This window comes from Carassius carassius, chromosome 1, assembly GCF_963082965.1.
Source record: "Carassius carassius chromosome 1, fCarCar2.1, whole genome shotgun sequence".
Classification (NCBI taxonomy): Eukaryota; Metazoa; Chordata; class Actinopteri; order Cypriniformes; family Cyprinidae; genus Carassius; species Carassius carassius.
In genome coordinates this window covers 17,788,778-17,816,123 of record NC_081755.1, presented here as the reverse complement: position 1 = coordinate 17,816,123, position 27,346 = coordinate 17,788,778, and the positions used below count along the sequence as shown (strand labels likewise).

Below are 27,346 nucleotides of genomic sequence, written 5' to 3'. Positions count from 1 at the left end.
TCAAGAACAGATTGCTTTAAGTTGGTATTGTTGGAACAGATTGTTCTGTGCTTCTCTTGAACCTTTGTGACTGAGTGACTTGGCGTGCTTCCAGTGGAGCTTCCTGTTGGCCGGAACTTTCTTTACAAATGCAGGGACAAGGAAGTATATTCAACAAGGAAGTGGCACAAGATAACAGGCCTCAGCCTGCTCCAGCTCTCTGGTATTCAGGGTCAAGAGATATTGATAAGTATAAAGGAGGCGTTCTTGTACTATTGGGTAACTGTCAAATGCTTTCTTGCTGAACACTGCTCTGCTGTTCTCTCTGGGCTGAAAAAAAGAGGCATGGAGGAAGTGCAGACAGCAGCCAGAAACCATAGAACTAGAAGATCTGAGAGATTCCAGGCAGGAAACTGCAGCAGTGAGTTTTCATCCCACTAGGCTCTGCCATGCTGTCTGCTTTCTGTGTCATTTAGATTGTGCTTGTTATGCCTCAATATAAACACATGTGCACACACATTTACTTAGAAGTCCATCAAAATATCTCTGTTTACCCATCTAACAAACTCATGTGGGGCCCAGATGTGTGGCCCCCTATCTAACTATGGCCCAGTCAGCTTTGTCCTCGGTTTCCATGAGGGCCCCACATGGGTCAGCCCAGATGAGTAACGGAAATTAATACCATTCAATGCTACAGAGTGCTAAACATAAGACTGAAGCAGCACTGCTGTACTGCTTAATAATTACATTATTCACTATGCATTTTTATTTTTATAATGTTAAATGAGGATCTTCCCCAAAAGGAGTTCTGGGGAGGTTTTGTCAGGTTTAGCTCACTTCTGGGCACAAATGTGCTCCCAAAATATGGTTATACAAATTTACACACACAAGCATACACACATTTTTCTGCAGAGTTCTCATAGACAATTAATGAATTCATTTATTTTTTTACTGTACAACTGTATATCAACTACTCCTAAACACGCAACTACTCCTAAACATGCAAAAGAAAACTTTATGCATTTAAAAAGCAAACAGCCAACAACAAAGACAAGCAGAAAGGATACATAAGGTCAAATTTTTGGGGTATTACTATCCTTGTTGGGGTCTCCAAAACATAGACAATACTTCAACCACACACACACACACACACGTTGGTTTCTGTAAATTGTGGGGACTTTCCATAGACTTCTCCGGTCTCCACAATTTAAAAATATTCAGGTTTTATTATCCTCGTGGGGACATTTGGTCCTCGCAATATACCATAAACAAGTACACAAACACACATGATAGCATAGATAGATTCCATAGGTCTGGAGTTGATTCTTAGTGTTCAGTTTGCACATGGAAGCTGTTGCTGTGAACCCACATCACGCAAAGGAAGCAAAAAAGACAATCATTAGGATTCAAAAACAAAACAAAGTTTGGTACATTATGAGAAAAAAGAATGCACTAGGGAGCACAGCAACATAAAAATGACTAGATGTCCACGGAGGACAACAGTGATGGATGATCAGATAGTAAATAAAAACCCTTCCACAACATCCAGCCAAGTGAAGAACATTCTCCTGGGGGTAGAATTTTCACTGTCTAAGACTTCATGATAACAAATACACACAGTATCCCACAATGTGCAAACAAGGCCAGATTGGACTTTGCAGAAAACATCTAAAAAAGCCAGAGCAATTCAGGAAAAGGATTCTTTGGATGGCTGAAATTAAGACAAACCTGTACCAGAACCGTTTCTGTTTATAAAAATGGATGTATTTCAAAGCTATTAATGTTATATATTTTTTCAACCCCTTTAATTAAAGCTTAAAGTCTGCACTTCAGTTTCATCTTGTTTTATTTTATTCCTATTCTGGTGGCTTACAGAGTCACAATTATGAAAACTGTGTCAGTGTGTCATCATCTATTAATGTTTTATTGATTACGTTTTTCTTTCTTTGTGCCATACTACACCTTAAAATAATTTGCTAATCAAATTTGCTTAAACAAATTTTAAACGTTCTTTTCCAAAGGATATCATCTTCCTCTTTTTCCAAAAGGAAACTGATAAGCGTTCTTTACATGTCATACTTCCTTACAGAAAAGACAACCATTATTATGTTCAAATAATACTGTGCGTTGGTTAACAAATAGCGTGGATTCATCACACAATTACAGGAGAATATGTGTGGGTGTGTTTTCTTTTCCAGCCCAGGTGTCTGCCGGTTTGCAGTGAGCTTTTGTTCTTTTACATCCACAATTCTGCATATCTGAAAGCATGGCATCATCAGACATCACATGGCTTAAACGAATCAAGCTCTTTTATTTTAAAAAGAAGCTCACCACCATACCATAGAAATGGTTTTCCCCTCGATATGAATCATGATGAAACACAGATGGTCTAGGCCTACAGGAAACTTCACTGCGGTCTTATCAACACAGAAATGAAAATGATTATCACTTTCCCTTGTATAACATTTTACTAATTTTGCCATAAAGATATACACTGTTAATGCTATAATATACTTACACGATGAGGACAATCAATCAATCAATCAATAAATAACATTTAATTTGTTTTTATTTTCATATTTGCATATCATAGAATATATGGATACCGCTTCCCAAAATGTGATTACAGAGTCCACAATGACAGGAAGAGGAGTGAACAACTGCTATATTCTAGAAGGAAGTAAACCACTGAGACCTGACTACAGCATGATTGTTTTACAGTAAGGATACGTAAGAGTACAGTACAGTAAGAGTGCACCATATGCTTATACATTTCTTATAAACTGTGCTCTTGTTTTTTTAGAAATACTTGTTTTTGTGGTTGACAGAAACCTGGCTAAAACCAGATGATAACATTATTTTAAATGAGTCTACCCCACAAGATTACTGTTATAAACATGAGCCGCATTCCAAAAAGTAAAGGGGGAGGTGTTGCTACAATTTTTAACAATATTTATTATTTAACATATTTAACAATATTTTTATTATTTATTATTTCTCAGAGGGCGGGCTTCAAGTATAACTCGTTTAAAGTAATGGTGCTTCATATATTTTTATCCAGAGAAACAAGTGTTACTGATAAATCCCCTGTGATGTTTGTACTGGCTACTGTATACAGGCCACCAGTGTACCATACAGACTAAAGTATATTAAATAATTTGCTGATTTTATATCAGTAAAATCAGTAAAAAAACGTGCTGGTTGCAGATAAAGTCTTAATTGTTGGTGATTTTAATATTCATGTTGATAATGAAAAAGATCCATTGGGATCAGCATTTATGGGGCTAGGCAACATGTGTCAGGACCTACTAATTTTCAAAATCATACTCTAGATTTAATACTGTCACATGGAATTGATGTTAACGGTGTTAAAATTCTGCAGCAAAGCGATGATATCTCAGATCATTATCATTATCTATCTTATAGCTAAAACTGTAAATTCTACTCCTTTTAACAAGTATGGTAGAACCATCACCTCTACCACAAAATAATTGTGGTCATAATAGTATCAATGGACTCTCTCTTTACTAGCATTTTACATTTTTTTTATTGCTTCTTTATGCTTAATGAAAAATAAGGAAAACTGACACTGTGGTGTATTGAGCACACTCACACTCTGAAGAGAAAAGCCCAGAAAATGGGGCACAGCTGGAGGAAAACAAAACTAGAAGTATTTCATGTTGCATGGCAGGAAAGTACCCTATCCTACAGAAAAACATTAAAAACTGGTAGATTTGATTACTTTTCATCTCTTTTAGAAGAAATAACAAGATACATAACCCCAGGTATTTATGCAGTCTCAAAACTCTGGCAATTTGATAATACATAAACTGCGGGTGGCAGATCCTTTTCCTATTTAACACACAAACTTTCGAATAATCTACCTATCGTTGTTCGGGAGGCAGTACACATTTATAATATTCAAATCTGTTAAAGGATTTTTATACTGCATTAATTAGGACAACTGGAACCGGGAACACTTCCCATAACACACAATGTACTTACATTTGTAAAAGAATGGCATCTATGCTAATATTAGTCTGTTTCTCTCTTATTCTGAGGTCACTGTAGCCATCAGATCCCGTCTGTACACAGATCAGATGGTCACTACAGTCACTCCTGGATCCAGCATGTATCCAGCCCAGCCCAGACTTCTACAACCCTGAATGTCACCGGAGACCAGGACAACTAGATGAGCTCCAGACAGATCCCCAGTAAAGACCTTTTCTCAGACTACCACCGGGAAAACACCACTGGAACCAGTTGAGTCCTCTGCAGAATCTGACTTTGCTGTAGGCTGGAATTGAACTGTTGGTTTCATTTGGCCAAAGGAGAACTGCCCATCCCAACTGAGCCTGGTTTCTGTCTAGGTTTTTTTCTCCATCCTGTCACAGATGGAATTTCAGTTCCTTGCTGCTGTGACTTGCTTATTTGGAAACTATTAATATCGAGCGATATTGTTGTCTTGATTGCACCGATACTATTTAAACTGAACCGAGCTGGACAATGACATCACTGAATTTAATGATGAACTGCTTTTAACTGAAAACTGAGATTTTACTATTGTCCTTTTGCATTTTTGACACACTGTTTTGCTATGTTATATTGTAATGCTGCTTTGACATGAGCTGTATTGTTAAAAGCGCTAAATAAATAAAGATGACTTGACTTGAATAGATACAATCTATGGGTAATTTATGGATAGTTTACAAACTGCACACCAATACCACCTCCCTTTACTTGAGAAATTGCAGAGGGGGAAATCAGGAAGCAGAACAGAATATACTAAAGAGTCCTGTGTGACAAGTCAGAATAAGGACATTTCTTCCTTAATGTAAAATTCCTAGTAATGATGAAACAATTTCACACAAATGTGAACAATATCCAGGAAAACAATGTTTCATTCCAGCCTTTTATTCAACTATTATCTTTCCGACCTTATCTATTTTACTCTGCAACTGAGTGCTTTTACAAGATGAATAAAAAATATTGATAAAGGGCTACAGTTTCAGTCCAACTAGTCTTGTTTAAATATAATAAAAACTATTCCTGGATCTTATAACAATTATCAACATTACATGTTTACTCTGAGCAAATGCTATCTGGTAAGTGCAGTGACCGAGTTAGTCACTTATTCTGTGATGAGCAGCCATTCTCCTGTGTCAACAGAGGACGCAGCCAAGTGAAAAAGATAGTTTGTTGAAGGCATTTGTATGTATATGAGGGTTAGCGGGAAAAATGAAGCCAGGAAAACTTCTTATGAAGATATACTACTGACACAGATAATGTGTTTCTGTTGTTTTAAACAATGCTTTTAAATAAGAACTGTGACATCATTTTTCTTTCCTTTTTATGCAAAACGATCTGCTTGAGAAAGGTGTGGAAAGTCCAGGCCAGTTTTCCCTGAGTGTTAATGGAAAACTGACCAGTAGTTAGTAACAGAGCTATATTTTGTCCAGTTTCTAATAAGCCTCATGATGAGTCTTTCTGTTCCTTTTTCTCAGCCAGTCGGACTACCCTTATTTTCATGTTAATTTTAGCTTACATTTCTGCCTGAAGACATCATGACAAATAGACACATGCCTGCACACATGCAAATCCATATTTTTTTCTCTTATTATTGACTTTTTAAAAAGGATTAGTCAAGATGACATAATTTATCATTTATTTAGCAATCAGTACTTATATGAAAAGCATTTTTGGGAAGTGTCACAAATTTAATTGTCAAGAAAAGTACACTGGATTTCTTCAGTAGGGCAAATGAATTTCCTTCTCTGCCCCCGCCCCCCCCCCCTCTCTCTCTCTCTGTGTGTGTGTGTGTGTGCATTAAAGTATGTAACCATTAGGGTTATATCTGTTATTATATTTATTGTATTTTTAAATTTTTTTTTTTTTTTAGATACGTATAATGTGTAAGCATTTCTTGATATAGCCCATACACAGTAAATAATGTGCACATCTGTACATGTCTTCTATTTCTTGCTTATTGTTGTTTTATTTATTTTTTTCATTCTACTTACTTTTTTAAGTCTATATGCTATGCATATGCCAGAGTTCCTGAAAGCCGAAGCAAATTCCTTGTGTTTGTGCGCTCAAGCTCATTCTAAATCTGATTATTATGTCTGCGTCGTTTAAAATGCATGTTGTAAAGCATTTTAATTTTTCATTCAAGTTTATGAGCTGAAATAAAACTTTACTACTGTCCATTTTACTGTTACTTAGTATCCTATCTGCTTATAAAAGTTAAGCTGACAACATTAGCGCCTTCTTGTGGATAGACGTGTATTAGCATGACTAACAGGAGAGTCAGAGCTACCGTGTCATAGCTTACGAGTCGTATTTCATATAGTATAGTCATGTTTCTGGGTACAAATATGTCAGAATACCATAAAATAACATAAGGTTGGTAACAATCTGTCCATCAACAATAGGGAGGTGTTTGTTAGGGAATACGTTTACTGTAAGGCGGCAGATCTGGAAGAGCACAGAGGGGGAGGGGAAGAGCATTTGTAGTACCAGGAATAGTATTACTGACAACCTACCCTTACTGGAAAACTAGTGAGGGCGGAGCTAACTAGAACATGACTGGGATGCCTCTACAAATAGCAGAGGACTTCTCAGCACGGCAGAGTGAAGTAACACTAACCTCTCTGAACAAGACACCAGTGCTCTCAGCCAGCCGGAGTAGAGACAAACTTCTCTGGATATTACAAAAAAGTTCCTAATCTCCCAAAAGAGACTCAAAGGTAAGATAGACTTTAAGAGTCTTCTTTTGAAATGAGAGTAATTTGAAAGTGCTTTATACACTATAGTCTATCTGTATATAATTTTATGATTAAGCCTTACCTTATATATTTACATACATCTTACATATGTATCTTGTTTATGCATGAAGGAGTAAGAAAAAGTAATGCCAGCAAATCATAACTTTATCAAGCTTAAGTTAAAATGACTTTATAATAGAATAAGAGTAGTTTTACTACATGTACTTCAATCTACACTGATACAACAGCATCACGTCTTAGTTTAACTGGCTTATAGACATTTACTCAAATTCAGTTGTGCTGAATGTAGGTTTTCTGTGGTACTAATCTAAAATCTTTCTTCTGTTGCCAGCTTTAAGAGGCTCACTCTTTCACCGTGAGAGTTGTACAACTGCGTTGTATTCCCGGCAGCTTGAGGTTTGTGCATAGCGCCATGGTCACCCACAGCAAGTTTGACAACGCAATGAGCAGCAGCCTGTTTGATGCAAGCATGCGGCTGCCGTCTCACCATTACAAGACCTTCAGCTCGAAGCTGCAGTTCCAGATGGTGCAACACGCCGTCAGGATGCTCCAGGAGAGCGGCTTCTACTGGGGCTCCATCAGCGGCAAAGAGGCCAATCACCTTTTGAACTCAGAGCCCAGCGGGACCTTTCTGGTGCGAGACAGCTCAGACAACCGGCACTTCTTCACGCTCAGCGTCAAGACCGAGTCGGGCACCAAGAACCTACGGGTGCAGTGCGACAACAAGTCCTTTTTCCTTCAGACGGACTCCAAGAACATGCAGTCCGTGCCTCGCTTCGACTGCGTGCTGAAGCTCGTCCATCACTACATGCCCTCGTCCAGAAGCTCTCTGTCCATCGGGAGTTCGAGGAACTCGTACTACATCTACACGGCGGGCGAGAAGATCCCTCTGGAGCTGTTGAGACCCCTTCCTTGCATCATGTCCTCCCTGCAACATCTCTGCAGGAAGACTGTCAATGGACATATAGACGTTTCCAGCAAAAGAGAGCAGCTGCCTCAACAGCTGAAAGACTTCTTACAAGAGTATGATGCTCCCATTTAAAGAGTTTTGGCCAGCGAAGAAACAAGAAGTGCTGAGGGAGCTAAAGCTAGGTGTAATGCGAGGTAACGCTTTGTTGGACCAAGAAGTATTGAGCTGTTCATGAGTACATGGAGTTTTCCAATCAACCCTGTGCGGTCATGAGTACTATCACTGATGCATTCTTAAGTGACTGATCTTGAAGCACCGATCTTGCCATAACAGTCTCGATGAATGGACGTTTGTACTGTTTTCCCGTACCAGTGCCAGTATCGTAATCCACTCTGTGGGCACCAATCACTGCCTTTGCACTGTCCCGAATCTGTGAGCTCCGCCAAGCAGGGAGATAGCGAGCCATTTAACAGAAATCAGCTGCCGCCGCCTGCTTCCAAGTAAATATTTGTGCCTTTCAGCAGAAAAAGGAAGATGTCAGTTACAGCACAGCACTGTGGCATAGTGAACATGCCACTGAGAAATGCCTTCTGGAGTCAGGACTGAACACAGATCAGGTTGGACACATGTCGATATTCTGCTTGTACTTGAAAGAGTGACACTTTGGAACAAATGTGTTTTTTAGCGGTTCGTGTCCGGAGCAGTTCAAAGCAGACTGCTCATTCTTGAATGTATTAACACACATGAGTGTTTTGTGTCTACAGATCACCCATGTTTTACCTTGTCACACATGATGCTGTTTACATACATGAAGATTATGAATTTAGATCGGTTATCTTTTGTGAAGACATCTCAACCATGTTTTGATGTTACATATTTATATTTATGAAAGCAAGAAAACATTTCAGTAATTTATTAAAGAGCGATATTTTTGTAAAAATGCACTCAATGTCTCTGGGTTTTTCATTTCTTAGACTGTTTTACCTCAGATTCACACTAATTCACAATAATTCAAAATGTAGATGAATCATCGCCCATGATTCAGATTCCCGGAGTGTCCTTGCCTGGAAGGGATAAAGTTGATTCAGAGATATTCACTTTAGTGAGCGGGAATGTTCCCCCCCACCCCTCGCTCTCTGACAAGGCTCTTCCAGTAAGACTTTGACTGATATGAGGAAGCTCGGGATAACAGTTCATGTTTTAAACAGTATTTAAGAGAACAACCTTGGACAATAAAAGTGACTTAATATCTAGCATGTGGGAACAAATGAGTGGATTGCATGATAAAAGAAAAATAACTAATTGTGTTTTTTTTTTTAAATTGCTAAAATTGATGTTTTTTTTTTTTTATTAAGTTTTTGAACTTCATTTCAGACTTTTAAAACAGCATTGAGGGAGTTCATGTGTATGCCACACACTTGCTGACTGTTTTACCTTCACATTTCAACTAAAAAATAAATAGATACAAATGAAATAAATACTAATTCATTCCAATAAAAGTAATTTATTGAAGAAATTCATACACTAAGATAGTTTATATGAAATTAAAATTCAATCAAACAGAAGCCATTGAAAAGATTAAATATAAAATGCAGTAAAAAGTAGCAACAGCTGATATCTCTCTCTCTCTCTCTCTCTCTCTCGCTCTTTAAACAAGTGTAGCCTTTCTTGGTAGAGACTGTGTTAAAGGGGAAGAGGTGTGACTGCTGCAACTCTTTTGAACTCAGTCTTCTGGGAAACTAATCAAGTTTCTAAAGTCACAGTGTTGTGGCGAACCAAACAGGATTGGAATGTACTGTACTTACAGAGCTGGGGAGTGTGTGTGTGTGTGTGTGTGAGAGAGAGAGAGAGAGAGAGAGAGAGTTTGTCTGAGATAGAGAGTGATTGTATTTGTATGAGCAAGGCTATGTCCATGTGAAAGTTGGTAAATCAACAGAATCAATACGTTGTCACAATGAGGGAAAAAAAAATTCACATCTGAGTTCAGACCTTGATAGAGTTACTTTTTAGCCCTCTATAGTGCTCCACGCATGGCTGTCAAAAATGACCGAATTATAAAATGAATGTACTATTTTAATTTTGTATATTTTTAGGGTATTTTATGGCACTAAATTATATTTATGTAGTGGTTATATACTATTTATTACATGTTAACCATTTTTGAAGCATAGGCCCGAAAATAAAATTCCCAACTTAAACTGTCGTAAATCATGAATGCTTTAAATCACAGATTAAGTTGGGCTTTTTTAAAGAAGACACTTTGCAGATTAATGCTGAAGTTTAAAATTGTGAACGTAAATGCAGTATAAGAGTTTATTGTTGTGAAAACTGCACTATATATATATATATATATATATATATATATATATATATATACAGTATATATGTATATTTCCCAAATAGTTCTACTTTAAATGTATGCTACTCAGAGAAAATAAATGCTATATATTGAAACAATTTATGTTCCAAATTTGAGGTTGATATAAACAAAATGATTTTGCTTGTTTGTTATTTATTTTTGTCTATGTTCACATAGCATGTGCCAAATTAATTATTAATTTTAACTACAGTGGCCCATGCATGTTCAAGCTCAAAAAATGCTATACGTTTCATTCAACCCTTTAAGAAATTACTGAGCTTGGTAATAAAACACAAATGCAAATGCTTTGAGCTCAGGCCCATGGATTGAGTGAAAAGAAATTCAAATTTTAAATAATGAGTTGAGGTCGCATGGTTTAGGTTTCACCCCAGAAAAATTTGTACTTCTGAAAAACAGGCACATTATGTACTAAAAACACTTTGCCTTTTTCTTCTTCCTGCTATACTGATGTTTACAGCAAAATGAAAAAAAAAAAAAAAACTTGCTTCTCTCACAACACGTGAAACTATGAGACTCTAAAGCAGGAAACAGTTTCGTACCAGCCACATAAAGGCGTGCAACCAGCTGCTGCTGCTGCATGCATGTGCAGAACCAACTCAACTTTCTGCATTTACAAGAATTCACTGACAGTCTGTTGTTTAGGTGCAGATTCTTTCTGGTCTGGTAGTATGTGTTTGCAGCTCCCTTGCTAATAATATGCAGCATTAAAAAATAAATAATTAAATTACCCGGATAGACAAGAATGAACATGAAACTATAAAACTAATATGCATTTGTATTAGTCAAGTCATAGTCATCATAAATCTGCCTCCCAGAGACCTTTGATATTAGATTAAAAATATATTTACATACCAAGACTTTTCAACATGGATTTAAAATAAATACAATTTTTGTAAATTTAATCAACAATCACAAAGAAACCGCAAGTAACAATAAATAAAATTAATTAAAATACGAAAATTTTACCGAAATACTTTCTTTTACAAAAGCACTAATCTTTGTTTTATGTGTTACGTAATTTTTTTTAGTTGAGTGTTAGGGGTGTGTTCAAATATTTTACCCTACGTGTGAGCTGTGGCAGTCATTTTTATTTTTGATTGCTGTGGTAAAACACAAAAGCTCCTTTCATCAGTTCTACTAAAGTTAATATCACATTTCAATTCTAAGCCAGCTGCCAGCTTTTCCAGTGTACTCCATAATCAAATGAGAAATTCTCTAGTACCCGAACGAGTGATCATGTGATTCCACAGAACTTCTTTGTAGTTGCGCAACCCAGTGAGCTCTTATAGTAACGCGTTGTCACAAATACCTCACACCTTCTCTTGCTCATTCCTTTTTTGCTTTCAGATGCCATGTTCTATACTGCTTTTGTCTTACCTGAGCTTAACGTGTGCCACCTTGAGAAGGTTCTTTTCTTTAGAAATAAGGAAGTTGTAGAACTACAGTGAAATAAAGGAAAACAAACGAAAGTCGCTCTAGCGAGAGAAGGAAGTATGTATATGCATAAAATTATTTCAGCATGGCTATTTGGAAGTATGACGTTATAATGATTCATTGACACTACTGTGGTCAAAAATTAAGGAATTTACCAAAAACTACCCTGAAAAAAGAACTACATAAATATTCATATAAATTACTTTTGTTATCAACTTCCGACCTGACTTTACAACAGATGTCATAACTTCCCAGAACACTTATCTCAGATGTCTATGAAAATAAAATGACGCCTTTATGAACTCTAAAGATAACCGATGCTTACGACATGAAAATATGTACTACACTGAAAGACGTCGGTCTCGTTCAAAGGGACTGCCCCTTACAAGCACCTCATTGTCATTCTTCTCATTCTGCAGCTGTGGCTGCACTTTTCCTGTATGACGATAGGGAAATGATGTAATCTCTATACAGGGAAGATGCTTTCGTGAGAGGCTTTTCATCAACATTTTGAAAGTGCTCTCTGTGTTTAAACACTGTGACTGGTTACTCCCCAAACGTGTATAACTTAAAGCACACCATTATGAACAGACTGCTTGTTTGGTGTGTATCCGTGATACAGAGTAGTCAATGGATCTGTAGAGTGAGTCAGGCAGGGTAAGTCTGGCTTCCACTCATACAAGTGCAGTAGACGCAGACATAAACACACCTACATATACATCATGCTCATTGTCCTTATATGTGTTTTATGACAATGCTAAGCATGTGAGGACATGTTACCTAATCACAGAACAGTCTGAGCTCTCAAAAACACAATAAAATGGTGAGATTTTCTTTTTGATGTAAAAAACTTAATGTTTTAATTGAAATATTTAAAAATTATAGTAAAAATATAGCTGTGTCCCAATTTGCAGTACAAATGGTATGTAAGTAGTGTTTTTTATTATGACTAAATAATATCCAAATCATGCAATTAACTGAAAAAATATATATATATTATCAATTGCTGGGTGGATTACTTACACATTGTAATCAGTTACTGATTACAGATTACATGAGGAAAAATAACTACTGTGTTTTCTTTTCATATATATGCATATAGCTATGGATGGTAACTTGCTCTCAAGTGTTCATGGACCTGCTTTGACCTTTCCAATATGGCTGACAGCTTACTTATAGCGGCCCATAAAAACATCCACTAATGAGGCATCTGTGTATATAGTTCTATGGGGAATTTCTAGTTATTGCTAGGCTTCTTTGGGAGGTCTCTAGGGCTTTCTGATGTATATGGCTCAGGCCCCTTCTTCATTGAAATGTATAACGTGTCTGCTGGCCTAAAATCTTAAGAATTGCTATCCTCAACAAGCCAAATGATTTGGGATGAGTTTAGATGCCTTTTTTTCACTGAATTTTAGATTACTGCAATCCCTACTAAGTAAGCTAATCTTTCTCAAAGAGGGCTTCTGTGAAATTGGGCAAATGCTCTCATACAGGAAGTTACTAATCTTGATTACTAACCATCTTAGATGACATTATAGCTCTGTTCATATCTGTCATCATTGCTCAATATGAAGACCCAAATGAGCATTGCAACATCTAGTAGCGTAACAAAGTTCATGGAAACACTGAAGGCTGATGCCACCATTCGCAAACTGACCTGGGTTTTATTACTCTAAATAAAGAACAATTTGCATAACTTATAAAACAGTGGACTATTAATACCTCAGAACACGTACAGTAGATAAGCATGTTGCCATCTTTTATCAGTGAAAGTTTCCATGGAAGTTTGAATGCAGATTTGGTCTGAGATTTTGGAAAATTGTATTGAAAACAACTAAGCGGTGTTTTCCCTGAAAAAGCCCTGATTCAGAGGAAATTCGCTGGGAATGACGGTAAAAATACCAGACGGACCAGTCAAAAGGCCTGAGACGCTTCAGTTCTTCTGTTTTGGTTTGAGGCAGAGATAAAGAGCTCACAGGAATCCCCGACGGTCCAGTGAAACCGCCACACTAGATTCCTTCCTCATCCGACAGAATACTTCTATTTATAATAAGAGAACTAATTATAACTTCAGGCAGACGACCACATCAGCTGGTTTGGATGGAAGGTAATATAATAGTTATGTTCTCCAAACCACTCATTCTATTTAGCTTTCTCGTGGAAACATGTGGTTCAATTACGTGTTCAGACAGGGCAGAATTAGAAATGTGGACGTTCAGTTCTTTATTTGAACTAAGTCATGCATTGCCTTCATGTAATGAGCAGACCACACCTCACAACCTGTATTTACACAGCTTTAGATTACCAACCCGTAAAAATGTTTATATTTATTTATTTATTAATTGATCAAAACACATCTAATATTCACATATTCATTCACGTAACTTAATTGAAGTTAAAACAAATATCAAATTAAATGTAGTTGTTTAACATGCAACAGATTAAACTAAGACAATTTTTGTCTCGTCTCAAGATACAGTTTAAATGAGAAATGGTTTAAGATATTTACTCTTGTTTTCTGGAATGAATAAATGATTATAAAACAAATAGTTCTGGTCCTTGACTCTGATTGGCTGAGCCACGTTCAGACCTGCTGTAAATTACTCTACAAACATACACCTTTGTTTACATTTGTGTGTTGCTCGGCAACCACTTTGTTGCAACCACAACCGTTTCTGAGGAACTACATTGTTTGGTGGAAAAATAATGTTATTATTATGATCGCACTTTGTTTGTTCTGTTTTATTTCGTGAAACCTTACTACGTGTATGGAATAACTGTTTTATAAAAGCAGTATATCCCTTGAAGCCATGGATTACAGTGAATTTTCAACAGTTAAGGAGCATTGTTAGGCACGATGCGAAACGGACCCCCTTAGCTGTTATAAATTCACTGTAATCCATGGATTCTTGGGGCTTATTGCTTAAATCAATCAGTGAATGAATGAATGAATGAATGATGTTAGTTTTTGCCTAAAACAAGATTTGTTTTCACACAGGCACACTTTTTCAGTGTTTTGGTGATTTTAAGTGGATATATGAAGCCAGTTTTTCATATTTGAAGAGAAATGTCACAATGCATCGCTGTCTTCATTTTTAACTATGTATCTATTGTTCAGTCATTTCTCCCCAGAAAACCTCTTATATGTTTCTATTTATTTTAGTTCCACAGAAAAGGCTAAATGCTCATATATGTGCGCATGTGGCACCACAATGAATACCATATGAATGCCATTCATGAAACCAAAAGAAACATAGAAAAGGTCAGAATATTTCATGCCCTTTGTTTCATTTTCAAAACAGGCAGGCAGGGTAGTTTCTGCTTACCGTAAAAGTTTTTAAAGAAAACCAAGGAGGTTAAGGTAGAAAGTCAAAAAAAGAAAAGATGAAAAAGAGTAAAAAAGGTTATTCATAGTGATTCTCAAAGATCAAAGATTTATTGAATACCCTGTCTTATGTATGATAATTCATCTGTCATGCTTGTCATGTAAAGCATGTATTGTGTGAGAACTATTACATAATGTAATTTTTAGTGACTCTATCAACATTGCTCATTAAAACATGGAATAATTAAACAGCCTTTCCTGAAATATGCATTAATATTTAATTACGCACTTTAAAAGGTTGTGCTTCAAATCCGAACTTATTAAAATTAAACAATACAGGTAAAAACATAAAGCTCATACATATAAATGAGGAAAGCACTGTGCCATCGTGTGCGTTTAGCACACAATAATTCCCCTCTTCTGCATTACCTCTTAAATGTCAGTGGTTTCACTGTTTGTAGTTTCTTCTATATTTGTGTTATTTTATAAAGCTTCTTTAAGTTAAGTCCTTAAGTTCCTTAAGTCTAAGATAAAACGCCCAGACAATAATGAGAATGCCATTTCTCTATGAATGTCCAAGACTCTTCCATAGAACAGGTTAAAACATAAATCACATAGAATTTTTAACATTCGCAATTTCCTTTTTTCTTTCTTTTTCTTTTTTTTTCTGTGTGGAACAATTGAATGATAAGTGATTTTATTTTATTTTTTCACTTCTCATGTTAAAGTTTTCGCTAACATACCTAATTAAAGCTCTGACCCTGAGTCAGTCTCCAAAAAACAAAACAAAAAAGATCAAGCCAAAGAGAGAGAGAGAAAAGGGGCCTGCTTGTTTTAACTGGAAAAGACAAGCAATAACTTGGAACTACTCCCAGAGAAAGGGAAAAAAATAAAAATACACTGCAACCATGGTGACAATTCCAGATTACAGCCAGAGACTCTGACGTCAACGGAAACCTCACAGCACAAAGCTCATTACAAACACAGCCTTTGGTGCATTCATGGAAACGAGCTGCCCACCTGCAAAAAAATCAGATATTGTTGTATTGCTGCTATTGTCTTGAAACCATCATATAAAAGAGGATAAATAATACCACTGCTCTGTTGTCTCCTCTGACGATGGGACTCTAAATAGTGTTCTGTGCTCGTCAGTGTAGCCAAAGACAGAACAGTTTGCATGCTTTCCTCGAACTGGTACACCGTTGTAACTTGTGAAAACACACAATGGCTGTGCCTTGGTTGGAAACTTGCAGATTAATTAATGGGAGATAATATAATAATAATATCACCTTTCTACATCACAGGGGGCAGCTAAATCTGAGCACCCCATCTTTTCGCAATCTTGCAGAGAAAGGCTTACTAGACAAAAAAATACTGGGTTGTACTTTTCCGTGTTTACTGGGTTAGTAGATACACTGGGGACCCGATTATTGCACTTATGGAAAAGTCCAATTTTCATGATATGTCACCTTGAGGCTGAAACACATGCCTTGTTACTAGGAGATGCATGACATTATTCAATATCCTCAGACTGGATGGAATCATAGTCCGAAGTCTATGACCATCATACATTATGTAATTTTCCATTAAAACTGTCAACGTGGACTTTCTGATATTAGCATCAACTTGTTCAGAAATAAGGGCAAAAATCTGGCCAAAAGTTGTGTAATCTATTCCATCCTTAAGTAATAGGAGAATGTTCATTTTGAGGTGAATTTCTGTTGTAAACTTAATTCTGAAGTCTGAATAGAAAAAAAAAACATTTGTGAAAGCAAAGACTTTCAAATCCCAACGCAATAATGACACAAAGAAGCGGAGCTCATTTTGCTTTCTTTTCTCTATACACATACCTTCAGCATGCACTGGGACGGTTTGCAGCCGAGTGTGAAGCGGCTGGGATGAGAATCAGCACCTCCAAATCCGAGGCCATGGTCCTCAGTCGGAAAAGGGTGGCTTGCCCACTTCAGGTTGGTGGAGAGTTCCTGCCTCAAGTGGAGGAGTTTAAGTATCTTGGGGTCTTGTTCACGAGTGAGGGAAGGATGGAACGGGAGATTGACAGACGGATCGGTGCAGCTTCTGCAGTAATGCGGTCGATGTACCGGTCTGTCGTGGTGAAGAAAGAGCTGAGCCGCAAGGCGAAGCTCTCGATTTACCGGTCAATCTACGTTCCTACTCTCACCTATGGTCATGAGCTTTGGGTCATGACCGAAAGGACAAGATCCCGGATACAGGTGGCCGAAATGAGCTTTCTCCGCAGGGTGGCTGGGCGATCCCTTAGAGATAGGGTGAGAAGCTCAGTCACCCGGGAGGAGCTCAGAGTAGAGCCGCTGCTCCTCCACATCGAGAGGGGTCAGCTGAGGTGGCTCGGGCATCTGTTCCGGATGCCTCCTGGACGCCTTCCCGGGAAGGTGTTCCGGGCGCGTCCCACTGGGAGGAGACCCCGGGGAAGACCTAGGACACGCTGGAGAGACTATGTCTCCCGGCTGGCCTGGGAACGCCTCGGTGTCCCCCCAGAAGAGCTGGAGGAAGTGTCTAGGGAGAGGGAAGTCTGGGGTTCTCTGCTTAGACTGCTGCCCCCGCGACCCGGCCCCGGATAAGCGGAAGAAGATGGATGGATGGATGGACATACATACATACTTGAAAGATCTGTATCTGAAACCATGAAAAAGACAAGATACGGGCCGTGTTTCCCAAAAGTACAGTAATAGCATTCTTTTAATATGTTCTCTTGTAACAGTGGAATACTCTTAGCATTGGCCAATATTTCAAAAGTGGGGAAGATGCTGACTTGCATAGCATGCGAAGGTATTGTGTCACTGCAGTATGATGTTGAACAATCATCAGTACATTAGAAATTAAAGAGGGTAACGATAAAAGAAGAGATAATTTAAAGAAAGAAAGCTGTTCTCTTAAACACTTGTAATTTATGATGCATTATTTTTTCTATGTTGTAGCTGAAGTTACAGTGAACAGGGTCCTCAATCATTTCAGTCTGATCTTAACAGTTATAGGATAAGAAAAAGGGTGGACATCATGAATCATGTAAAAAATAAATTGTGAAGTGGCATAAAAAAAAATTGCCTAGAGTTTTGTGCATAGAATACTTTTTACCTAATAACCTTCTTGCATATGTTAAAAAGGAATTACACATAGAAGAAAGTAAATAATACAAAGTTAAAATCCAACAACACATTTGTAACAAAACTATTTCTTTATATATATATATAGATATAGATATATATAGATTGGCATACAAACTACCAGTAAATCAGATATCGGCTGTAACAGTGTTTGCCAATCAGCAGAAGGTAAGCAGTTACAGTAAATCATTATTTTAGTCATTATTTTTGTATTTCTCAATACATTAATATGTAGAAAATTAAGCAAAAAGGTTGTTACTATGAAATGCAAATTCCAGGTACCTCAGTTTCAAAAATGTGTACTCTTAGTATCTTTTACCAACCCACATATCTCACGCTTTAGTTTTTTTTTTAACCAAACAAAAAACTTGACTTGATCTAATTTGAAAGAACACAGGAAGTCCTGGCCCTCATGTTTAACTTTGTGGAATGCAGTATAATTGTAGTTACAAGAACAACCGAAAGTTCTCATACATCAGCTGCTGTGTCAACAGCCAGGGACTTCCTCTTTCTCAGAAATTATGTACATGATGCATGCTAACTGGCCTTTACGCCACAGAAGTGGGCACGCTCACACGCTGCCTTTGACAGCCTTTTTAGTGCCTCCAGTAAGCTCCCCTGATCTGAAATCCACAGGACAATTGCTTGTTATGCCTGATCAATAACTGTTATTGCAGATCAGGCCAATAGAGTCATCATTAAAAGCACTTCACTACAAGTTTTGCTCAATTTTAATAAAGTAATGCATGACAAGTAACACGAGTTACTTTTTCAAGTAACTGTTAAAGTAAGGCATTACTTTAAATCAACAACGAAATATCTGAGATATTCTTTCAAATAAGTAACGCTAGTTAGCTTTCAGTAGGTCACTAGGAGTCATGTCGGCGACCGAAGAAATTGGGATCTCGCTTAGAGACCAATCCACTTTGAGTGTAAACTAAATAAGCCAAAGCAATTTTTTCTGCTTGAGGATGACTGAATCAGTTCAGCATGCTCTTTGAAGAGCTCTGGTTTTGGCAGTACCATGCTTCAGAGGCAGTGGTTTCGGATTCGGATCCAAAGATGATGGCTATGCTTAGCCTGGCCGCCAGGAGGGCTGGGGTTTATGGAAGTCTCCACAGCATGGACGATTGGTTTCTCGGGGTGGAAAGCACTTGTTCTCAGAGCTCATCTCAGGAGTACCATCTCAGAGAATTGAAACCAAGTCTCAGGGAATCTTTTTGTCATTTATTTTTTTTTTTTTTTACAGGGAGAAGTGGCAATCCTGGATCCCGATCACCCTCCTCTCTTGTCAGTGAGCAGCAGTGGGCAGTTCGAGAGTGCTGTAAAATGTACGACTGCCCGAACTTAGGTAGGTGTTGCACACACTCAGATCATGCTTCAGACTGGCTACAAGACGCCCGGGCCGGGTACCTGCATTCCTCTTCAATGTTGGACTACCTGAATATGTTCAAGAGCAGGATGGCAGTCCCAGTGAAACAACAGAGGCTTAACTAATTTTAGTTGGTTATAATGAGTTTGGGCTTAACTAACTAACTTTTACAGTACAAATATCTGAAATGAAGATACATTTGAGAAGCAAAACACACACACACACACACACACACACACACACACACACACACACACACACACACACACACACACACACACACACACACACACATATATATATATATATGTAAAGAAAGAAAGAAAGAAAGAAAGAAAGTCCATAGTCCATAGAAAGAGTGTTAGTCCATTTCTGTTCATTAAATGCCTGTGAAATGTAAAATAATTCATTAATTTACTTATTTATGCTTCTCAAGTAAATGTATTTATTTTTTTTTTATATTAATACTGGAAGACAACACAAAAATAAAATAAAAAATGCTGTCATTATTAGCTTTTTTCCTTTTTTATTATAAAAGTACAGGTGTTATATAATAAGAATATCACCAAAAAGTTGATTTATTTCACTAATTCCATTCAAAAAAGTGAAAGTATATTACGTATATTCATTCATTACACATAGACTGATATATTTAAAATGTTTATTTCTTTTAATATTGATGATTATAACTGACAAATAAGGAAGGTCCCAAATTCAGTATCTCAGAAAATTTGAATATTACTTAAGACCAATACAAAGAAAGGATTTTTAGAAATCTTGGCCAACTGAAAAGTATGGACATGAAAAGTATGAGCATGTACAGCACTCAATACTTAGTTGGAGCTCCATTTGCCTGAATTACAGCAGCAATGTGGCATGGCATGGAGTTGATCAGTCTGTGGCACTGCTCAGGTGTTATGAGAGCCCAGGTTGCTCTGATAGGTGCCAAGTCCTGTTGGAAATTGAAATCTGCATCTCCATAAAGTTGGTCAGCAGCAGGAAGCATGAAGTGCTCTAAAACTTCCTGGTATACGGCTGCGTTGACTTCGGACCTCAGAAAACACAGTGGACCAACACCAGCAGATGACATGGCACCCCAAACCATCACTGACTGTGGAAACTTTACCCTGGACCTCAAGCAATGTGGATTTTGTGCCTCTCATCTCTTCCTCCAGACTCTGGGACCCTGACTTACAAAGGAAATGCTAAATTTACTTTCATCAGAGAACATAACTTTGGACCACTCAGCAGCAGTCCAGTCTTTTTTGAAGCGAGACGCTTCTGATGCTGTCTGTTGTTCAAGAGTGGCTTGACATAAGGAATGCGACAGCTGAAACCCATGTCTTGAATATGTTTCTGCGTAGTGATTCTTAACGCACTGACTCCAGCTGCAGTCCACTCTTTGTGCATCCCCACATTTTTGAATGAGTTTTGTTTCACAATACTCTCCAGGGTAGGTTATCACTATTGCTTGTACACTTTTTTTCTTCAAAATTAAAAGAAATAAATATTTGAAATACAGTGTTGTGCCTGAACGCGTTCATTGAACGATAGTTCATGAACTCGTTCATATTTTGGGTGAACGTGAACTGAACGTGCTGTATTACTGCCTGATGAACGTTACTGTGAACTCGTTCATTCTGGTGTCTGTGAACGGCACGCTCTCTCTCAGGTTAACTTCGTTCAATAGGGTGCCAGATTTCTATAGATCCTTCCAAGCCAAACCCCGGCTAAAACACACCATAAACGGGTCTTAATATGTAGCGGAAAAACACCCAATCTGGCAACACAAGCCACCAGCGTCGCACCGCCGTCCGCCGCATGCGTGACGCGTCATCAAAAAAAAAAAACAGCAAACGACAGCAGCATGTAGCAAGAAGGCGTAATGATCATTTAAAAGAATTTGATGATGTTTATGACAAGGTCAGTGAGAATGGGAGACAAAGCATTAAAGCAACAATGGGGAAATGCTGTCTCCTCAATGCTAATTTAAACCCTGGTTGGATAAGGATTCAAAATTGGATATGAAGATGAAATCTGACGCATAGCTTCATTGTTAAAACTGATAAAATAATTGCTGTCTGTGATTCTATATGGGCTGTGGCAATAATTTTGAAAAATAATAGCTCGCAGCAACATATGGAAAAAAAGAACTATGAACTAGTTCATTTTTGGAACTGTGAACTTAAGTTCAAAAATTTGTAGTTTGAACTATGAACTGAACTAGTTCATTTTAAAATTTGTGAATTGAACTTTGAACTAGTTCATGTAGAAAGTGAACTTTCCCAACACTGTTGAAATATATCAGTCTGTATGTAATGAATTAATGTAATATACAAGTTTCACTTTTTGAATGGAATTAGTGAAATAAATCAACTTTTTGATAATATTCTAATTATATGACCAGCACCTGTATAGTATGTCCTCATTATATGAGTTAGATAAACAGTTACTGTCATCTACATTATGTTATCAGAAATACACATTTGTTTCCATCATTACTCGCATTATGGTAAGACAACATACATTCATCTGAGTAAAGTCTTCTCACACTCATCAGTGATTTACAGTAAACAAACATTAAGATTTCCTCTCATGGAAACCCTGATCAGAGGAGTATCTTGGTGGTCCTGGCCCCTCTTTAATGGTTTCACAACCTCTTTGACTCAATCAGTAGAACAAAAAAGACCCTCGATGTGCACTGTACTACAGACCGCACACACTCTCAGTCTTTATCACTTCCACTATTGTGGTCAGGTTTCTTTCCATTGTAGTGTATGTGAACTTATGAGCGTGTGTATTTCCACCACTGCAGATCTTTCAGTGCCATTATGAGAGCTCATATACTGTAACATCCTGCTGGTTTTCCAGGAATCAGAAACAAGCTAGGCAACAGGTGTTTACACATTTCTATGTTTCAGAATTTCAACAGAGGAGAAAGAGCTCAAACTGCATGAGCTCTGTCAGATAATGACAAAGCTACAAATGGCTGGGGAACAATGATAAGGGATCTACAGTATTTTAACCCCATCGTCTGGCTATTAGGAGGGCATGTGAGGACAAGGGCATTGAATGAAAGAGTAGGAAATCTCAAAAGAAGACAGTTATAATGATGTGAGAAAGTATAATAAGTCAATTCAATTCAAGTTTATTTTTATAGCACTTCAGAATCCAGAATCAAAATTATGTTGCTACAATATTTAGTAGTAGCTTATCAGTGGTGACTGTCAGTTTATGAGCATATGGCAGAAATTTTCGGAAAAATTAATACAAGACGTAGTCAACCAGAAGATGAACACTATCAACAGCAATTATTATACTGTATGATGCAATCACACTTGTAGCAATATTTGGTAGTTATGTATGTTGTTTCAGGCTTAGCAGGTCCTCTGAGGGGTTCGCATCATCTCTTCTCAGGTGTTCTGGATCCAGACTGGAGCTTGTGTAAATCCTAGCTACCACTGGAAGTAAATCCTGTGGCAAAACAGAGCAACAAATAGAGCAACAAATAAAACAGAGCAACAAATAAAGACCTAATTAGCGTTGTTGCTGTTCCAACCTAGTCAAATTAATTAGTTTGACCCAAGCTAAAGAATAATAATGCACATTTGATCAGATACAACTACAGTCACAAATTATGAAATGCATTATGTGAATGCTTGGCGAAAGAGATGTGTTTTTAATTTAGGTTTAATCAGAGAGAGTGTGTCTGAACCCCGAACATTATCAGAAAGGCTATTTCAGAGTTCGGGAGCCAAATGCAAAAAAGTTCTACCTCATTTAGTAGGTAGTTTGCAATCCTAAGTACTACCAAAAGCGTTTTGTGACCTTAGGGAACGTGACGGATTGTAGTGTGTTAGAAAGCTAGTTAGGTGCGCAGGAGCTAAACCATTTAGGTCCTTATAGGTAAGTAATAATATTTTTTAATGGATACAAAACTTAATAGGTAGCCAGTGCAGAGACTGTAAAATTGGGGTGATATGATCATATTTATTGACTTGGTAAGGACAGTTCATCATTGAATTCAGTGATGTCATCTCTGTTCAGTTTAAATCATGTCTGTGCATTTATTTGCAATCAAGTCAACGATATCACTGTAGATGAAGTGACCCCAACTAAGCAAGCCAGAGGCAACAGCGGCAAGGAACCGAAACTCCATCGGTGACAGAATGGAGAAAAATACCTTGGGAGAAACCAGGCTCAGTCGGGGGGCCAGTTCTCCTCTGACCAGATGAAACCAGCAGTTCAATTCCAGGCTGCAGCAAAGTCAGATTGTGCAGAAGAATGATCTGTTTCCTGTGATCTTGTCCTGGTGGTCATCTGAGACAAGGTCTCCAGATGTCCTGGTCTCCACTGTCTTTCAGAGCTGTAGAGGTCCTTTCTAGGTGCTGATTCACCATCTGGTCTGGATACGTACTGGATCTGGTGGCTACGGTTACCTTGGAATAAGAGAGAAACAGGCTAATATTAGCGTAGATGCCATTCTTCTAATGATGTAGCAAGTACACCGGGTGTTATGGGAAGAGGTCCAATAAGTAATATCTCTGTCTTATCCGAATTTTATTAGGAGAAAATGATTGGTCATCCAGTCTTTTACATTTTTAAAACACTCTGTTAGCTTCGATAATTTAGAAATTTCATCTGGTCTCGTTGAGATATATAGTTGAGTATCATCAGCATAACAGTAGAAACTAATCCCTTATTTTCTAATAATATTACCAAGGGGTATATGTATATTGAAAATAACAGAGGACCTAGGACAGATCCTTGTGACACTCCATATTTTACTGGTGATAAATGAGATGACTCCCTATTTAAATAAACGAAGTAGTAGTGATAGGACGGGTGGAATCTAAAAAATCTTAGAGCCTGACCTGAATGATCAGTCAAGTCAAGTCACCTTTATTTATATAGCGCTTTAAACAAAATACATTGCGTCAAAGCAACTGAACAACATTCATTAGGAAAACAATGTCAATGTCAATGTCACCTTTATTTATATAGCGCTTTAAACAAAATACATTGCGTCAAAGCAACTGAACAACATTCATTAGGAAAACAGTGTCAATAATGCAAAAATGATAGTTAAAGGCAGTTCATCATTGGATTCAGTTATGTCATCTCTGTTCAGTTAAATAGTGTCTGTGCATTTATTTGCAATCAAGTCAACGATATCGCTGTAGATGAAGTGTCCCCAACTAAGCAAGCCAGAGGCGACAGCGGCAAGGAACCGAAACTCCATCGGTGACAGAATGGAGAAAAAAACCTTGGGAGAAACCAGGCTCAGTTGGGGGGCCAGTTCTCCTCTGACCAGACGAAACCAGTAGTTCAATTCCAGGCTGCAGCAAAGTCAGATTGTGCAGAAGAATCTTCTGTTTCCTGTGGTCTTGTCCTGGTGCTCCTCTGAGACAAGGTCTTTACAGGGGATCTGTATCTGGGGCTCTAGTTGTCCTGGTCTCCGCTGTCTTTCAGGGATGTAGAGGTCCTTTCTAGGTGCTGATCCAGCATCTGGTCTGGATACGTACTGGATCCGGGTGACAGCAGTGACCCTCTGATCTGGACACAGACTGGATCTGGTGGCCACGGTGACCTCGGAACAAGAGAAAAACAGACAAATATTAGCGTAGATGCCATTCTTCTAATGATGTAGCAAGTACATAGGTTGTTATGGGAAGTGTTTCCGGTTCCGGTTTACCTAATTAATGCAGCCTAAAAATCCTTTAACGGATTTGGATAATAAAAGCATATTAGTATGTTATGTGTATGCCAGGTTAAAGAGATGGGTCTTTAATCTAGATTTAAACTGCAAGAGTGTGTCTGCCTCCCGAACAATGTTAGGTAGGTTATTCCAGAGTTTGGGTGGCAAATAGGAAAAGGATCTGCCGCCTGCAGTTGATTTTGATATTCTAGGTATTATCAAATTGCCTGAGTTTTGAGAACGTAGCGGACGTAGAGGACTATAATGTAAAAGGAGCTCATTCAAATACTGAGGTGCTAAACCATTCAGGGCTTTATAAGTAATAAGCAATATTTTAAAATCTATGCGATGCTTGATAGGGAGCCAGTGCAGTGTTGACAGGACCGGGCTAATATGGTCATACTTCCTGGTTCTAGTAAGAACTCTTTCTGCTGCATTTTGGACTAGCTGTAGTTTGTTTACTAAGCGTGCAGAACAACCACCCAATAAAGCATTACAATAATCTAACCTTGAGGTCATAAATGCATGGATTAACATTTCTGCACTTGACATTGAGAGCATAGGCCGTAATTTAGATATATTTTTGAGATGGAAAAATGCAGTTTTACAAATGCTAGAAACGTGGCTTTCTAAGGAAAGATTGCGATCAAGTAGCACACCTAGGTTCCTAACTGATGACGAAGAATTGACAGAGCAACCATCAAGTCTTAGACAGTGTTCTAGGTTATTACAAGCAGAGTTTTTAGGTGCTATAATTAACACCTCTGTTTTTTCAGAATTTAGCAGCAAGAAATTACTCGTCATCCAGTTTTTTATATCGACTATGCATTCCATTAGTTTTTCAAATTGGTGTGTTTCACCGGGCCGCGGAGAAATATAGAGCTGAGTATCATCAGCATAACAGTGAAAGCTAACACCATGTTTCCTGATGATATCTCCCAAGGGTAACATATAAAGCGTGAAGAGTAGCGGCCCTAGTACTGAGCCTTGAGGTACTCCATACTGCACTTGTGATCGATATGATACATCTTCATTCACTGCTACGAACTGATGGCGGTCATATAAGTGCCACGATTTAAACCATGCTAATGCGCTTCCATTGATGCCAACAAAGTGTTCAAGTCTATGCAAAAGAATGTTGTGGTCAATTGTGTCAAACGCAGCACAAAGATCCAATAAAACTTATAGAGAGATACACCCACGATCAGATGATAAGAGCAGATCATTTGTAACTCTAAGGAGAGCAGTCTCAGTACTATGATACGGTCTAAATCCTGACTGGAAATCCTCACATATACCATTTTTCTCTAAGAAGGAATATAATTGTGAGGATACCACCTTTTCTAGTATCTTGGACAGAAAAGGTAGATTCGAGATTGGTCTATAATTAACTAGTTCTTTGGTGTCAAGTTGTGGTTTTTTGATGAGAGGCTTAATAACAGCCAGTTTGAAGGTTTTGGGGACATATCCTAATGACAATGAGGAATTAATAATAGTCAGAAGAGGATCTATGACTTTTGGAAGCACCTCTTTTAGGAGCTTAGATGGTATAGGGTCTAACATACATGTTGTTGGTTTAGATGATTTAACGAGTTTATACAATTCTTCCTCTCCTATAGTAGAGAATGAGTGGAACTGTTCCTCAGGGGGTCTATAGTGCACTGTCTGATGCGATACTGTACCTGACGGCTGAATTGTTGCAATTTTATCTCTAATAGTATCGATTTTAGAAGTAAAGTAGTTCATAAAGTCATTACTGCTGTGGTGTTGGGAAATGTCAACACTTGTTGATGCTTTATTTTTCGTTAATTTAGCCACTGTATTGAATAAATACCTGGGGTTATGTTTGTTTTCTTCTAAAAGAGAAGAAAAATAATCGGATCTAGCAGTTTTTAATGCTTTTCTGTAGGATAGATTACTTTCCCGCCAAGCAATACGAAATACCTCTAGTTTTGTTTTCCTCCAGCTGCGCTCCATTTTTCGGGCTGCTCTCTTTAGGTTGCGAGTATGCTCATTATACCATGGTGTCAAACTGTTTTCTTTAACCTTCCTTAAGCATAAAGGAGCAACTGTATTTAAAGTGCTAGAAAAGAGAGAGTCCATCGTTTCTGTTACATCATCAAGTTGTTCTGAGGTTTTGGATATGCTAAGGAATTTGGATACATCAGGAAGATAACTTAAAAAGCAGTCTTTTGTGGTGGAAGTGATGGTTCTTCCATACTTGTAACAAGAAGTAGAATTTACAATTTTGGCCATATGAAGTTTGCACAGAACTAAATAAAGATCTGAGATATCATCACTTGGCTGAATAATTTCAACACTA

The 27,346-nt window shown here is 37.8% G+C and overlaps 1 protein-coding gene across 1 annotated transcript; it reads left to right on the top strand.

The window, feature by feature from the left end:
- Positions 1–6,570: 6,570 nt before the first annotated feature.
- Positions 6,571–8,616, top strand: LOC132140607 (suppressor of cytokine signaling 3-like). The gene is made up of 2 exons (XM_059549427.1): positions 6,571–6,725; positions 7,096–8,616. Exon 2 carries the CDS (start codon positions 7,177–7,179, stop codon positions 7,804–7,806), a length of 630 nt encoding a protein of 209 aa, XP_059405410.1. The 5' UTR covers positions 6,571–6,725; positions 7,096–7,176; the 3' UTR covers positions 7,807–8,616.
- Positions 8,617–27,346: the final 18,730 nt, after the last annotated feature.